Source organism: Epinephelus fuscoguttatus, linkage group LG5 (assembly GCF_011397635.1).
Source record: "Epinephelus fuscoguttatus linkage group LG5, E.fuscoguttatus.final_Chr_v1".
In the NCBI taxonomy this organism is placed as follows: domain Eukaryota; kingdom Metazoa; phylum Chordata; class Actinopteri; order Perciformes; family Serranidae; genus Epinephelus; species Epinephelus fuscoguttatus.
Window position 1 is genome coordinate 25,185,200 of NC_064756.1, and position 14,707 is coordinate 25,199,906.

The following is a 14,707-nucleotide window of genomic DNA, read 5'->3' on the forward strand; positions in this document are numbered from 1 at the left end:
AGCATTTAATATAATATGAAATATCCCTGAAATATATCAGTCAGACTTCATCAATTTACTCAATTATAGAAAAGAGATCCCTCAAGGAAAAATGTTGGGAACCATGGTTTCTAGAATAATGTCCTAGCTCCTCGACCTTCTCTTGAACCTCATCCACATGTTACTCTAACCTGAAGTATAAAAAGTCAACACCATGCAAGAGTAGTATGAAAAATAACAACTTTATTATTATTAATGCCTTTTATATAGCATGAAGTTACAGCTGTAAGCAGTGTCTATTGTATTCCTCATTTGGTTATCATACGGTCCCGGCAGTGACGTTGTGCCTGTGGTGCAATCATTGGAGAATATGTGCTGTCAAGATGTTTACCCTTTCGCCAGAGTTTTTTGAAGGGAAATTGCAGTTTGAATGAGATTAGAAGAGGAGGAAGTGAAAAGTGACAGTAAGCACAATTAAGGAAACATGTTGGATGACTTAGCAAACACGAAGTTCTTGGTTAGTATACTGTGTGTGAAAGAGTCGTCATCAGTGGTGTGAAACTTCATTACCACCTCCAGACATGTTTGACTCTTTTCTGTCACAGCGTTGTCCATTTTTTGTTTGTTTTTGATTTTGTTCACCTTACATTAATTTTATATTTTATGCAACCAAGATAAAATGCTATTTACAAGTCAAATAACCTGCCAGGCAGTGTCTCGTCACGCCTTGACAGTTACAGTTATTAATTTTTCATTGTACATTGTCCAGAATCTTATTGTGGAATCCCGTTATACGACAGTCTGTTACTTTGGGCGATCTTTGACATCTCCAGTTGAGTTGATGTTGCTGTGGACTCCGTGCCACCTTTGTTGAGTGGCTTACGGCAGATTGTGGCTGTCAGTCTTCTCCTGAACACCTTACACAGGAACACATAGATAAGCGGGTCCAGGCACACATTAGTGGCGGACAGCCACAGGGTGGTTTCCTTTGCGATGTAGAGAGCGTTCTGTGCCCGGCAATGACTCGCCAAGCTACCAGTTTGGGTCAGAGTGTAAGGAACGCGGGCAAAGTGAAAGGGGGCAAAGCAGATGAAAAACACCCCCACCACCACAAACACCTTTGCTTTGGTTCTGCGACTGGCCGCTTGAGATCTGCTCTTTGAGGCTTTGTATGACTCATAAACCTTCTTGCTGATGAACGTGTAGCAAACCACCATCAAGGCCAGCGTGCCCCAGAAAACCACCTGGAAGTACATAATAACAACACATTAAGCAAGGCAGGGACTCCTCACGTGTTTCATTACCACTCATTTTCATCAGCTGTAACTGAGTCACTAAAAAGGCCAACTGTAGTATCAACATTTTAATAAGTATGTGGTGAAAACACTCAAAAAACGATTCATGAGATTAGTGGATAACGCCTAAAATAAACAAGTTTTTCCTCATTAAAAAATTATGTTTGTTTCATGAATGTGTTTTAGTCAGTTGACAACAAATTTAAAGAAGTTTGTTGGCTTTTGACATGTTTGAGTAGGATGGAATTAAAATAATTCAGAATATTGTCAGTAAAATAGTTTGACCATTAAATATCAACACAACTTATTGATAAATATTAAGTTGGTTCAACTAAATTAAGGTGTTTTTTTTTTTACAAAGTCAAAACAAATCATGTTGGTTGTACTTAACTAATTGAGTTTGTCAGATCATAAAAGACTCGTAGGATTTACTCTATAAGACCAGAGTTGGAACGACTTAAAAAGATGCGTGCAAATTGTTACCTTGTTTTTTTTTGTTGTTTTTTTTTAATAGAACGAGTGGATTCATTTTTAGAGTATAGCAGGGGTAGGACCAAATCATTGTTTTGCAAGTCACAAGTATGTCTCAAGTCCTTGCATTTAAGTCTTAAGTCATGCCCCAAGACAAGATAGACAAGTCCTGAGTCAAGTCCCAAGTCAAAAAAAGGAAAAATTTACAAAAATCATGAATACTTTTTAAAATTTGCATTTATTTTATTTCTAAAAAAATGGAACTAATTAAAAAAAAGACAAAAATCATTAATTCTTTTTTAAAAAAATTGTTTATTTTATTTATAAATTTGTGTGTATTTGTGTACGTGTATTTTATTTATTAAAAAAAGGAACTGATTATAGGCAAAATAGTGAGTGATCAGTTGGTATCCTTGTGATACTTTGAGGCTTTTAGTCAAGAGGACAGGTGAACTCACAATGCATCAACATTTGTCAAATATGAAGAATTTTAACAAGTTTGTTAAAAATGATTTAGATGTTAAGCTAACATAAGTTAACAGGGTTCCTGCAGACTTTTTAAAGTCAAATTTACCTTTTTAAGACCTAAACCAAAAAAATTAATACTATTTAACATCAACAAATGGCATTAATACACAGCAGTAAACATCATGTTCACATCTCATCGGTGCTCCAGTGCCTGATGCTTTACCTCTCATCGTCCCAAGTTTTTCAGTATATCTTCTAAGTTGCCTCGATGTTGTTACTTGTGACCGCATTACGAGTAATAAAGTCATAAAATTATATAACTAATCATGTAACTAGATACAGTAATAGGTAGATTTGATTAGGTTTTCAGACATGTCTCCGTTAGTCTAGGTTTCATCTCAAAATTTCTTCTCACAAGTAAAAATAAGACTTTTTAAGACATTTTATGGCCTTAAATTTCCAAAATCAAATTTAATACTTTTTAAGACTTTTTAACGATCTGCAGGAACCCTGGTTAAGCAAGAGCCTCGATTTACTGTTCTTTATTGTAACTTCAAATGTTGAACAAAGTTAGAAGTTGTTGGATCTTCATTTCTAATTTTTGATCCACATGTTTTGGATACTGCAATTCAGTGTTTGTTGACGAACAAATGAACAGAATTATTCTTGGTATAAATTTTTCCGATGGGCGCTGGGTAACGTGACGTTAGTTCTTCATGGTTCTCTACTGAAACTTGATTGAATGCTGCTGGATGGTTAAAAAAAAGGTGGATCTGGGGAACTAAGTGCCGACTTGCGGGGAATGAATAGCGTTCATGCTTGTAGATTCAGGAAATTGAGGAAGATGAATTGATTTGTGGCACAGTTTTTATATAAAAATCTTTTTAGTCTTTGGTGGAAGGTATCAAGTATTTTCAAGTCTAAAGGCTCAAGTCCAAGTGAAATCAAGAGTCCAGTTGTCCAAATCTTTTGTTAGGTGTCAAGTCATCAAATTTGTGTCTCGAATCTGACTTAATAGTGCACTGTATTTAAATTAAATGATATTGAAGTAATAATTTGACATTTATGAAATCTGCTTGTTCACTTCCTTGCTGACAGATGAGAATGTTGATAACACCCTCACTGTGGTATTTACCTTCTCTTCTAAATCTTGGCAAGAAAGTGTATCATCCAAAATGTGGAACTACCATAATTCAATAGCTACCTGACAGAAGTAGTTGAATCCTTCATGCCACAGCATGCCAGCTTTGCTCTTCATGGAGGTGCACTTCAGTCTGCCTCCAGAGACCCGTGGCGGCTGGTCACTCAGAATAACGTTGGGTAACGCTAAAGACAACATGACCACCCAGATGGCTGCACTGAGGATCTGACCAACACGAACTCGCTGCAGGGCACACTTCCCAAAGGGCCTGACTATCTTCAGGTAGCGATCCAGGCTGATGAGACCCAGCAAGAGGATGCTGATGTACATGGTGATGTAGAAGAGAACGGCAGAGTATCGGCAGTGGAAGGCGCGCAGTCGCCAGGAACCCACACCTGCATCGCTTAAGACTCTCAGAGGGATGGTCAGGGTCATCAGCAAGTCAGCCACCACCTGTTAATGAAAGGGTCTGTTTTAGTTGTTGCTCTGCACAGACAAATGTAAAACAGCCAAAGCCCTGGTGTCTTACCACATTTTTCAGAAAGACCACAAATGTGGAGGAGCTGGGGATGTTGAAGAAGATCCATGCAGCCAGGGAGTTTAGTATGAGGGCGACTACGAAGAGAATGCTGTACAGACAGGGGAAAACCACCGCTGTCACACTGGTGTCCCGAACGCACTTGATGGAAGTGTTTGACAGGGTGCTGTTCATTTTCTGACCTTTGGAGAGGTCAAAGAGAGGAGAGAAGAAATAAGATAAGGCTAGGAAAATACACAGTTAAGTCATATGAAGACATGGAAGAAATGATGTAAAGAGGGAGCAGTGTAAATGTTGTCTAGAGAACATAAACATTTTGAAATTTCCTCCTGGAAATTGCTCAAAAAGAACTGCAGATGACTTCTCTTTCTTTCTCAACTGGTTTTAGGACTTAAGTCTAAAGAATCAGGTGTCTTTCTATCCAAATTCAGCAAGTAAAGGCCACTTTCTGTCACTTAAAGGAAAAATACAAACATTAAACACATTGTAAGCGTTCTGTTTCTTTACATTTAGCAAGGGGTCACTCAGCAGAAGGGATTGCTGTCAGTTCGTAGTGGTACGACTGCCAATTTAATTCAACAGTCTGAATGCTGAGGTAAACTTATAGTAATGTACGGTGATAAAGACACCCATCAGCTAACTTCTACATTAGTTCAGTGTGAATTCTCCCCCTGCCTGGCAGTATATCTGCTGGTGTGCTGTCTTTACATTGAAAACCTTAACAGCTTAGAATAACACTGAGGCCAGGAGCAGGAGCTATGGCAACCAAGATCTATACTACTCTCAAACTTTTGTCTGTTTAGTGTGCGTGTTAATATTAATGAGGTCTGTTACAACAAATTCCATCTTTGAGCCCAGCTTAGACTGGTAGTCTATCTACAAGATGCACTTGTAAAGTCAGTAATTGAGGCTTACCTTCTTATTGTGTCCTTATCGTCTGTGACCGTGGGGAGCGTGAGGAATAATGAATAATGTGTTGAAAAACTACAGTATTTCAGAAAAAGGAAGACATGAAATATCCAATTCCCCTTTCCTCTTCTTACCCACAGCAAGGAAATGCAACTAAAGAAAACCCAAGACTGAAAAAGCTCTTAGTCTTACTTTCTTCAATCAATTAAGAAATAGTACCCCTGACCTAAAGAGATTTCCTTCTGTCTGCCTTTCTCAGTATTTCTCTCTCCTTGTCTTTAAGCGTGTGTGTGTGTTTGATGCTCTTACAATGGGTGGTCTCTGGAGCTACTGTGTGGCTGTCTTGTCACAATCCCAATGAGTTTGCCAGTCTTCCTCCGGGTGAAAGACCCTTTCCTTCCTTGCTTCCTGTTCCAATTGTCTGCTGAGAGGCTAGTTCTGCTCCGTGCCAGTCCCCCTGCCTCCGCTAGCTTGCGTCAGTCTTAGTGGCTGCTGACAGGCGAACACCAAAGCCATGGACTCATTTCATGACCCACATCTAGACACCTCCTGCACCTCACTGCTCCTCCCTCCACCCTGCAACTTATATACCCAACCTCTATCTACCTCTTTTCTCATCATGAAACTTGCCTAAGCACTAACCACAGACACAACCCAAAATTTAAAAAAAAAGAAGCAAGAGACGTGCAAAATGTCTTCTCACTTCTTATGAAATGTGGTTTTATGGTTTAAGCTATGCTGTGACAAGGGAGGCAAGTTGTTTATTGCTAGTTTGTGCAAATGTAAATGTATATTGTATCATCCGTACATCTGTAAGTGTGTTTTTGCAACACATTACAAGTGCACTGCAAGTTATTCAACATTCACTTTCACTTGTATCTGATTAAGTTCTGCTTTCTTTAAGTCCCTTTTGTGCTGTCTTGATATAAATAGTGCATTCTGAGAAGAACAACATGATTTCCTGTGAGGTTTAACTTGGATCTGTGCCAAGAATGTGTCCGATGGGAGAAAAACTAGCTGAGAAATGACGTTCATGTGTTTACAACAGGTCCACGAGTGAGCCTCTGCTTATTTCTAGAGAATAATTATATTATATATTTAGGGTTAACATCCCCCTCTACAATATATTGAGAAAAATTCAAATAAAAATGTCTATGCTATGACAGGCAACTATACACTGTCATCTGAAATAATCATTAGTAAATGTAAAAATACTCAGAATTAAACTTAACAAATTGCCATTATTATTACTACCAATTCTAGTATCATGGTGTACTGCAGTCCTGGGTTTGTCCAGTTTTTCCAGGTGGTGCTGCCGTACCTGTAATGTCTTTTCATTTCAATACAAATGTATTTAAAAGTGGAAAACTACAGTGTAGTATGATTGTTATGTAAGGTATACCACTGTTGGGATGAAGTGTTAAAGGGCCAGTGTGTAATATTTGGTATGGTTTATTGTCAATCTGAATCTGAATCTGAATATTCTACCCATTAATATGTTTATACAAGTGTATAATCGCTATAAAATAAAATTTGTTTGGTTTTCGTAGCCTTATAATTATGCTTTTATACATAGATATAGATATATATATATATATATATATATATATATATATAGCAAGGGCCTTGCTTTAGAGAGGTCGCCATCTTGCGCCGCCATGTATGCATGGCAGACCGAGCAGACAATCCAGCCAGCCAGAGAGCACGTTTCGCGTGTATAAATAAACCAACGAAGACAGTGGAAGGAAGGAAGAAGGAGGAGGAAACAGCAGAGAGTGTTAGTAGTTCGTCGATAGAGAGTAGTGAAAAGTTTTTTTAGTTATAAAGTTTGCGATCGACCACACTTACCATGCAACAGGAGAGAATGAACCCGAACCGTCATCTGCGAGGAAAAGAAGACGCAACTTCACTCCTTGTGATGCACTCTCTGCAGCACTTTTCCTCCTGGTGATATATCTCCCCAACGATGGTAGCAGTAGCACCAAATCCCATTCTGTGCATTCAGCCTCTCTTCTCGCCCGCTCAGCATCAAACACATGGAGTTCCTCATCTGTATGCTCTGGCTCAAACAGGTATGGCTCTGGGTCTGTGTCCACTACAAGAAACTCTTCAAAATCGCGTTCAAAGTCGTCCATTGCAGCTACTATAGTCCGGAGATATTGCTAGGCTAAATAAACAGCTGAGCTCTGTTTACCGGCCACGCTGTCAGTCAGTGTGTGGGCTGGAGATTGGTGGAGCAGAGAGGGGAGGGGGTACCCGCTAGATGTTGTAAACGAGTATGTGTGTATGGAGTGTGTGTGTTACGCTAGAAGAGTCAGAGTTTGGGACAGAGTCTTTTACACCCTGGAGTGTTACCAGAGTTTTTGGAGTGCTCAAATAAACTAGCCTTTTTCCTGAACGCTCCTCTGGTCTCCTGCTCGTGAGGGATTCATTACAATATTGTAACATGGTTTAGATTTCTAAATAAACATTCACCTCGTCGCTAGATAGACCTACTCCTGAAAAACTCGTGCGCAAGGCTTTTTGTCCCTACGAGGCCACCGTCATTTACCTGACGGGAGGGGTGAGCGAGTGAGCCCTGCAATCTAGAATTTGGCCACTGATGTCACTGTTTTCAACCCATTTTACACACTGGCCCTTTAATACGTCATGACCAATGTCATGATAAAAGTTCATAAAAAAGTAAAACAGTATAGCATGTAAAAAAAAAAAAAAAAAAGCCATAAAAGGTCATAAAAAATGTTATAGGGTGTACACCATTCCTTTGTGGCCTTCAGTCATATGCTGGCTCCCTAAAATGGCACCCAGTCACCAAAACTTTGAGAACCCGTAAATATGGACAGTGCAGGTGGTGCACAGGGGCCCGTGGGGTGGAGGGGCCCGATTGCCACATGGAAATACACTCATGTTCAATTTTCAATACATGCCCTCAAAAAGGCATCTCCAACTATTAAGTTAAACTAATAATTTCCTATTGTCTTTTGTAGTTTTTGTCATAAACAGATATGTTTTGATGATTGCCGGGTAATACTGTATGTATTGTGATGTTGTCCAGTATCAAGTCATCATTATGTAGCAAGCAGATACTATTTACAGCAGCTAGTTTAGGTGCAAAATCTCTTGAGACTGACAAGTTGGGCACATCTGCAAGCAGATATAACATAAAAGCGGCAGTAAGACACACTGCTGGTAAAATATATAGGCCTGTGCGTGTGTGTGTGTGTGTGTGTGTGTGTGCTTCATAACTAGTGACTAGGGTGCATTAGGGCCTGTCATAATAGCAGGCACTGGAACCCATGGTAACTACCTTACACCTCTGCCCTGATAAAGATTTTTGTTTCAAAATGCTCCAAATTGGTCAATTTAGCTGTGAAGTTTCTAAAAATGTCTCCATGGGGAAATTCCCCTCAGACGGATGGGTCGCAGAAGGAGTACATTGCAAATGTACAAACCCCACATTAAAACATTTACCAGCAGCCAGGTGATCTGTTGCAGAATCACAAACTACAATTAATACAGTGTTACAGATTCACAGCATGCTTTATTTATTTTACAGCTTAAAATATACATGTATATAACAGACTTGTTTTTTTGCAGTAATCTTCTATGTTACGCACTGATTAGCATGCTGCACATCGATAACACTGGCTGACAGACACACTGCACATCTGTAAAACCTTATTATAGACATGACCTATTTTACTGTCACCACACAAAATGCAACTACAGTGTGAGATGCAAATGTTAACTCGCCTTAGCTTAACTTGTTTTGCATGGCAGTTTCATTTACAGTCTCCAAACCTGAACTCTATTTGCCTTCTAATTTTGAATTTCCAGAGCCACTATAAAACTGTTTTGTTGACCAAACAACAGCATAATAACAACCCCCTTGTGTGTCACATTGTTTATCTCATCCATCCTTATTGTATTTCCTGTTAATGGTTTTCAAGCTATTTAGAGCAACCTTTGACAAGACACAAAAAACAGCACAACTTCAACATGGGCGTGAAAAGTAAATGCAGTGAAGAGCAAACTGTCTCTATGTACATGAAACAATAATCTAACAGTCTGAGCTGAGTCCAGAACATCTTCATGACCTCCGTCAGACTCCGCTCTGTGTAGAAGTGCCCTCTGCTTTGCCTACCGGGGCTACTTTGAAAGACGTTTTTATCATCGACGTCAGTTTCTCTTTGAACTCCCGACACAGAAAGACGTAGAGAAGTGGGACCATGCAGATGTTTGTGCTGGCAAGCCAGAGGCTGAGTTCCTTGGCAAACTTACTGCGTAAGTAAGAACAGCCGGTGCTGGAAGAAATCTTCACTTGTTCAAAAGTGTACGGGATCCTGATGATGTGGTACGGTCCGAACGACACAAAGAACACAATGACAACCAGAAAAACACGCAGTTTGACCTTCTGCTTTCCCTGGTTGTTGCTGCTGCCAGAGTTCCTAAAAGACTGGATAACTTTGTTTGACGAGCCAGAAGAAACAGCTCTGGTAAATCACTATATATCCATGGACTTCAAGTCCAACCGGTCCCTTCAGCTTCATACAACCGATGGTCCCTGTCCCATTGGCCACTAAATTGTTACTTAAAATGATATTTGGTACAGCTGTGCCTCCAAGCAGCACTACCCAGACTAAGCCTGATATCAGTTTGCTAAAGGTCACATTCTGACAAAACAACTTGCTGCGGGGCATCATGATCTTAGCGAAACGGTCCACACTGATAAAGCCCAGCAGGGTGATAGATATGTACTGTGTACTGTAGAAAATGGCACTGAGATAACAGGACAGTATGTACACTGCATCCGAGGTGTTCAGCAGTGCTCTCGCAGCTTTGAACAGGATGATCAAGGTCATGATGATGTCGGCAGCAACTAGATTTTTCAGGTACACCATAAAGGTGGAGGTGGACTTGAGGTGCAGAGACACCCAGGCTGCCACACCATTCAGCAACAACGCTATGGGGAACATCAAGAAGTAGAGAGCTGGGACGAAATTTGGGCTGTATATGAAGCTGTTACACGCCGAGTAATTGTGAGATGTTTGATTCGGTGACATGGCTGCACCTGAGTAAAATGACAAAGTATAAAAACATTTTAGAAACCTCCAATTCAACTTGTTAAGAAACATATTTTTCTAGGCTCTATCCTGCATTTTAAACAAACTTTAAACAAATGTTACAACATGTGCAATATCATGGACAGTTGATGATTTTAATAGTGTCCCACATGGTCACAGAGAAATCATTTAAGAGCAGATAATTTGTCTCAGTTAAGATGTTTTTTGCAACACTTTCTCTGCTGTTTATTGTCAAAGGGAAGATCCATACAGTCATCCATTATCCGTCGCCTGTCCAAGTCAGGGCTGCAGGCTCAGCAAAGCAAAGGATGTTGTTTATGGTGTTGTTTACCATATAGTACAGGATTTAAGTGTAAATCAGTTTGTTTTTAATCAATCTTCTTTTGTTAAAATCTTTTCCCAACCAAATTATTATAGCTTATATGGTCTCCTTGGCCGGTATTTTACAAGGTGTGAATGAGGAAGTAACTAATTCAACTATTTAAACACTGTTTGTCATATTTGTGACACCATGTACAACATGCTTTGCTTCTCTTGTACCTTATCACACTGTATTAATTTCAGGAGGAGATGTTAAAATGGTAAGCTTAGCGGGTATCTTTGTGATCACACAATAACCTATCACTGATCAAATTCCACATTATGAACTAATTATGTAAAGAAAGATACATGATAACTTACAGATGATGACTGGACTCACACCTCTCCAACACAAAACTACAACAGGACCTGTGTGACAATGTACTCACATCATAAGTGTTGAAGAAACACTGTTGATTTTCCTAGCAAACAAATCAACGTTTCAGCTGCGCTCAGACTGGCAATTTTTCATGACATATGCAAAGATCGGGTTGCTGGTCTTTAGACAGAAGCAAAAACACGTCATGCACCCAGCCCGCAGTGTAAACACCACTTACTGCAGAGATTGAGACAATAACCTCAGACATCACCATAGCGGTCTCACCTTTAAGATGGAGCTGTAAGGATTTATGTTTTGTTGTTTATAGAGCCTTCGACCTTAACTCTCCTGAATGTTTAATACTAATCATCATCCTCTGCGTCATTAGCACAGCAAATGTCCCTGATATTGACATGCCCTTAGCTCTGAATATCATTTGAAAGGCTAAATAGACATCATTTGTTTCCATACTGACCATTATTGTGTTTATTCCTGGCAGAAGGAAATCAGCTTTACTTTGAGAAACATTGCAGCAGATAATAACAATCTAAAAGGACGAGTCATTTACTTTTTTTGATGCTCCTCTTTTTACCCTTTTTTGTTGCTTCGGTAACTTTGTTTATTGATCGACTGATTGCTTGTTTGCTTGTTTGACTGACTAGTCCATACCCATTGAATACAGCATACCATACCATGACTTAGTCATACCTAAAATTAGAAAAAAAACCCAAAACATTGGGCCGCAGGGGGAGCCACAGTGATTGGTTGCATTTTAGCCATTTCTAAGCATTTTTCTGTTGTTATAGCGCCATCCAGTTGCCAATTAGAGTTAAATTTCTCCAGTTACCTTGAGGCCTAGTTAGGCCTAGATAAGAAATTAGCTCTCTAGCGCCCCCATTTTGTTTGATGGGGTCAATAATGGAGGGGTCCCCTCAGATTATGTGTGGTCATATGCCTACAAAGTTGCATGGTGATCGGTGAAACCCTTGAGATGTTATACACCTTCATGTGATGAGCCACGCCCTCCGCAATATTCATTGCCTTATAGAAGCTCAGTTTTAGTAAGTTTTCCAACTTTTGCCAAGAGGGAACTTTAGATATTGGTCCCTAGATTATGTTCACCGAGTTTCATGCAGATCGGTCAAACTTCCTAGGAAGAGATTGATTTGAAGTGTTTTTCAAAAAAATTCAAAATGGCGGAAAATCTATATAACTGGAAGTTATGGGTTCTTGAGGCCAAGTTGTTTGTCATGAGGAGAGGCATCTCTGTGCAAAGTTTCATGTCTCTACGACATACGGGGCATGAGATATGCCCATTCAAAGTTTGCAATTTCAATTGGTTGCTATAGCGCCCCCCTTTGGCCAATTGATGTAATATTGCTTCATTCGCATCCTCCCATGACCCTCTACCACTGTGCCAAATTTCACATGGATTGACCAAGTCAGTGAGGAGAAAAATGTGAAACAGGCACACCCACACACACACACACACACACACACACACACACACACACACACACACACACACACACACACACACACACACAGAGTTTTCCTCATTATATAGTAACATGAGACTGCATCACAATTAGATTCTTCATCAGCTCATGCAGTGGCATCATCTGACCAAAGGGTGGCCTCAGCTGGTAAAGCCAAGCAAAAACTCCCTGAGGGGACACTGGAGCTTTTTGTCTCCTTAAACAAAGGGGGTGCAGTAGCTGCCAGGTAGATGTACTATCTAGTGGGTGGGTCTCAATTGCATTTTAGTCAAACTAATTAAAAATCTTTGGTATGGCTATAGTGACCAAAATTATTCCTGGAGTGCAGTTGATAGCATTGTGGTAACTAACAAAGTGGGTGCATTTGTATTTAATTTTAAAATTTTAAGGCACTTTATATTTACAGTGCCATAACAAAAAATACAGTCAGCTACTTTATTATGAGAGTAATTAAATATAATGATATAATTTAATGAGACGATGAAAAACAGAATATTGGAAATTTATTCAGATAAAGGACTTTCCAGGGAAGCTGATAAATTGGATTTACGAGAACTGAAGAGAAAAGAGTTTTATTGCAATTTATTTTAGCCCCTAGAATAACAGGCCAAACTTTGTTAGATAGAATTATTGTTTTATGCAGCAGGAAAATATACTTTGAGCTGTGTCCCCATTACAACCCAAACTCCTACTGGCTGCAGTCAGTAAAAGTGATGAAGATAAAGGGGATGATTTACATATTCTCAACTTTACTCTTTCACTGTTTTATCATACTGATTAATAAATCCCCATATAAACCACATGGGAGTAAAGACTGCATCATTACTCAGACTGTTGGTTGGACTGTATCTGCAGTGACCTCATTGCAGGACAAACTAAACAAAGGAAGACTTCAAACTTAAATTTATTGGTAGAGGTTTCACAATAACACATCAATATCAGATTAAAACATAATGTTGAGTTGTGAGAACTTGAAAGAAAAAATGTGCTTAAATAAATACACTGTATATTTATACACACATAGCTGCAGTACACTGTACACTCATAAAAGGTATGCAGCTCTAAGACATGACCACATGTGAATTTATGTGTTTAAGTGTTTTTTCTCACCTAATTTAAAACATAATAACAATATTTGTATGTGTATTTCTGCAGTAAAACTGATATGTTTATCTTGCCCTGTTTCTCCTAATGGACCTTTACTCTCAATAGATGCTAATCCTCACTATGCCACTAGAGGGCAGTACAACATAAAAGTAAAGATCTGAAGTTGCTGTGAGACTACTAGGGTTTCTACTGCAAAGATTATCTTGCCTCCAAAAATTAAACCCTCAGCCTAATTATTGACTAACAATATGTCATTTATGTCTAACTTTTTAAAGGCACTTCTCTTGATGACTAATAACTCTTCCTCCTAATGTGAAACATCCTCATTTTCCCCTGAATACACCCCGACACAGATCCCTCTAGCTTTCATCATATCGACCAGTTTGTCTCTGTACTCCTTGCACAGGTAGATGTAGAGAAGAGGATCCAGGCAGGCGTTAGTGGTAGACACCCACAGGGTCAATTTATGGACTATCCCCACCCACAATTGAGCACAGATATCAATATGAAAGATTTCGTACAGTGTGAATGGGACACGCATCACGTGGAGAGGCACAAAACACAGAAAAAACACGAGGAGGATCAGGAAGACTCGCAGCTTGGTCCTCTTCTTTCCCTGGCTGTTGTTGCTCCCTGAGTTTCTGAAGGACTGCAGGACTTTCAGGGTGATGCAGATGTAGCAGAACACGATCAACATCAGGACGAGCCAGAAAAGAGTCTCCATAAATAGAACCACAAACTTGTGAAATGTCACACCGGCTGGACTTTTCTGGGACAAGCAGAAATCTCCAGTCATATTAACAGGAACCTGATCTGTTAGAATGATTGTTGGGATGGCTGTACCGCCAAACAACACCACCCAAACAGATGTGGACATGGCAACACTAGAGACCACGCTTTGTCCTAACAGCTTTCCACACGGCCTAACGATTTTGAAGAAGCGGTCGAGGCTGATGAGACCCATTAAAGCGATGCTTGTGTACAAACAGCAGTAGAAAATGACACTTGAGTAACGGCAGGCAAACATCTTTAACTGAACTGCTGCCTCAGGAAGCTGGCTAGCTGCCATCGGCGGGAGCGTCAGCGTCATGAGCAGGTCAGCAGCCACCAGGTTTTTGAGATACACTATGAAGGTAGAGGTGGACCGGAGGTGCAGAGACACCCACGCTGCGACCCCATTGAGCAGTAATGCAAAGGGAAACAAGAAGAAGAAGAGGTACGAGACAGCCACGTCTACCGTCACAAGGCTGTATGAAACACAGCTAGAGGTGGAGGGTGCTGTGTTGTTGGACACCATCATAAAACCTGGAATAAAGAAAAACAAAAAAAAAAAACAGGACATCAAAGAAACATTCAACTTTTTAATCACACAGGGCGGGTGGGTCTAACAAACATCAACTTTCACCCAAGAGAGCGGTGTTTGTGTCCTGTAAAATTCTAAAGCCAAACTCTGTTCTTTTTTCCTAAACCTAACCCTGTTTTGTTGCCTGAACCCAACCATGTGCGTTTGTTGTTGAAGGGGAAAAAAAGGTCAATA

The 14,707-nt window shown here is 39.9% G+C and overlaps 2 protein-coding genes across 4 annotated transcripts; both read right to left on the bottom strand.

Annotated features, from left to right (window-relative positions):
- Positions 1-202: 202 nt before the first annotated feature.
- LOC125888748 (P2Y purinoceptor 13-like) lies at positions 203-5,365 on the bottom strand. Of its 3 annotated transcripts, XM_049576302.1 has the most exons (5): positions 5,111-5,365; positions 4,808-4,829; positions 3,884-4,074; positions 3,418-3,807; positions 203-1,223 (listed from the first exon to the last, which is right to left on the bottom strand). In XM_049576302.1, exons 3-5 carry the CDS (start codon positions 4,064-4,066, stop codon positions 753-755), a joined length of 1,044 nt encoding a protein of 347 aa, XP_049432259.1. In that variant the 5' UTR covers positions 4,067-4,074; positions 4,808-4,829; positions 5,111-5,365; the 3' UTR covers positions 203-752. The 3 variants fall into 3 exon arrangements, with proteins under 3 accessions (XP_049432259.1, XP_049432256.1, XP_049432258.1); XM_049576299.1 differs by lacking the exon at positions 4,808-4,829; XM_049576301.1 differs by lacking the exon at positions 5,111-5,365 and having other exon boundaries at positions 4,808-5,097.
- Positions 5,366-13,477: 8,112 nt separating this feature from the next.
- On the bottom strand, positions 13,478-14,467 carry LOC125888560 (P2Y purinoceptor 13-like). The gene has a single exon (XM_049575963.1). It carries the CDS (start codon positions 14,465-14,467, stop codon positions 13,478-13,480), a length of 990 nt encoding a protein of 329 aa, XP_049431920.1.
- Between the last annotated feature and the right edge of the window lie 240 nt (positions 14,468-14,707).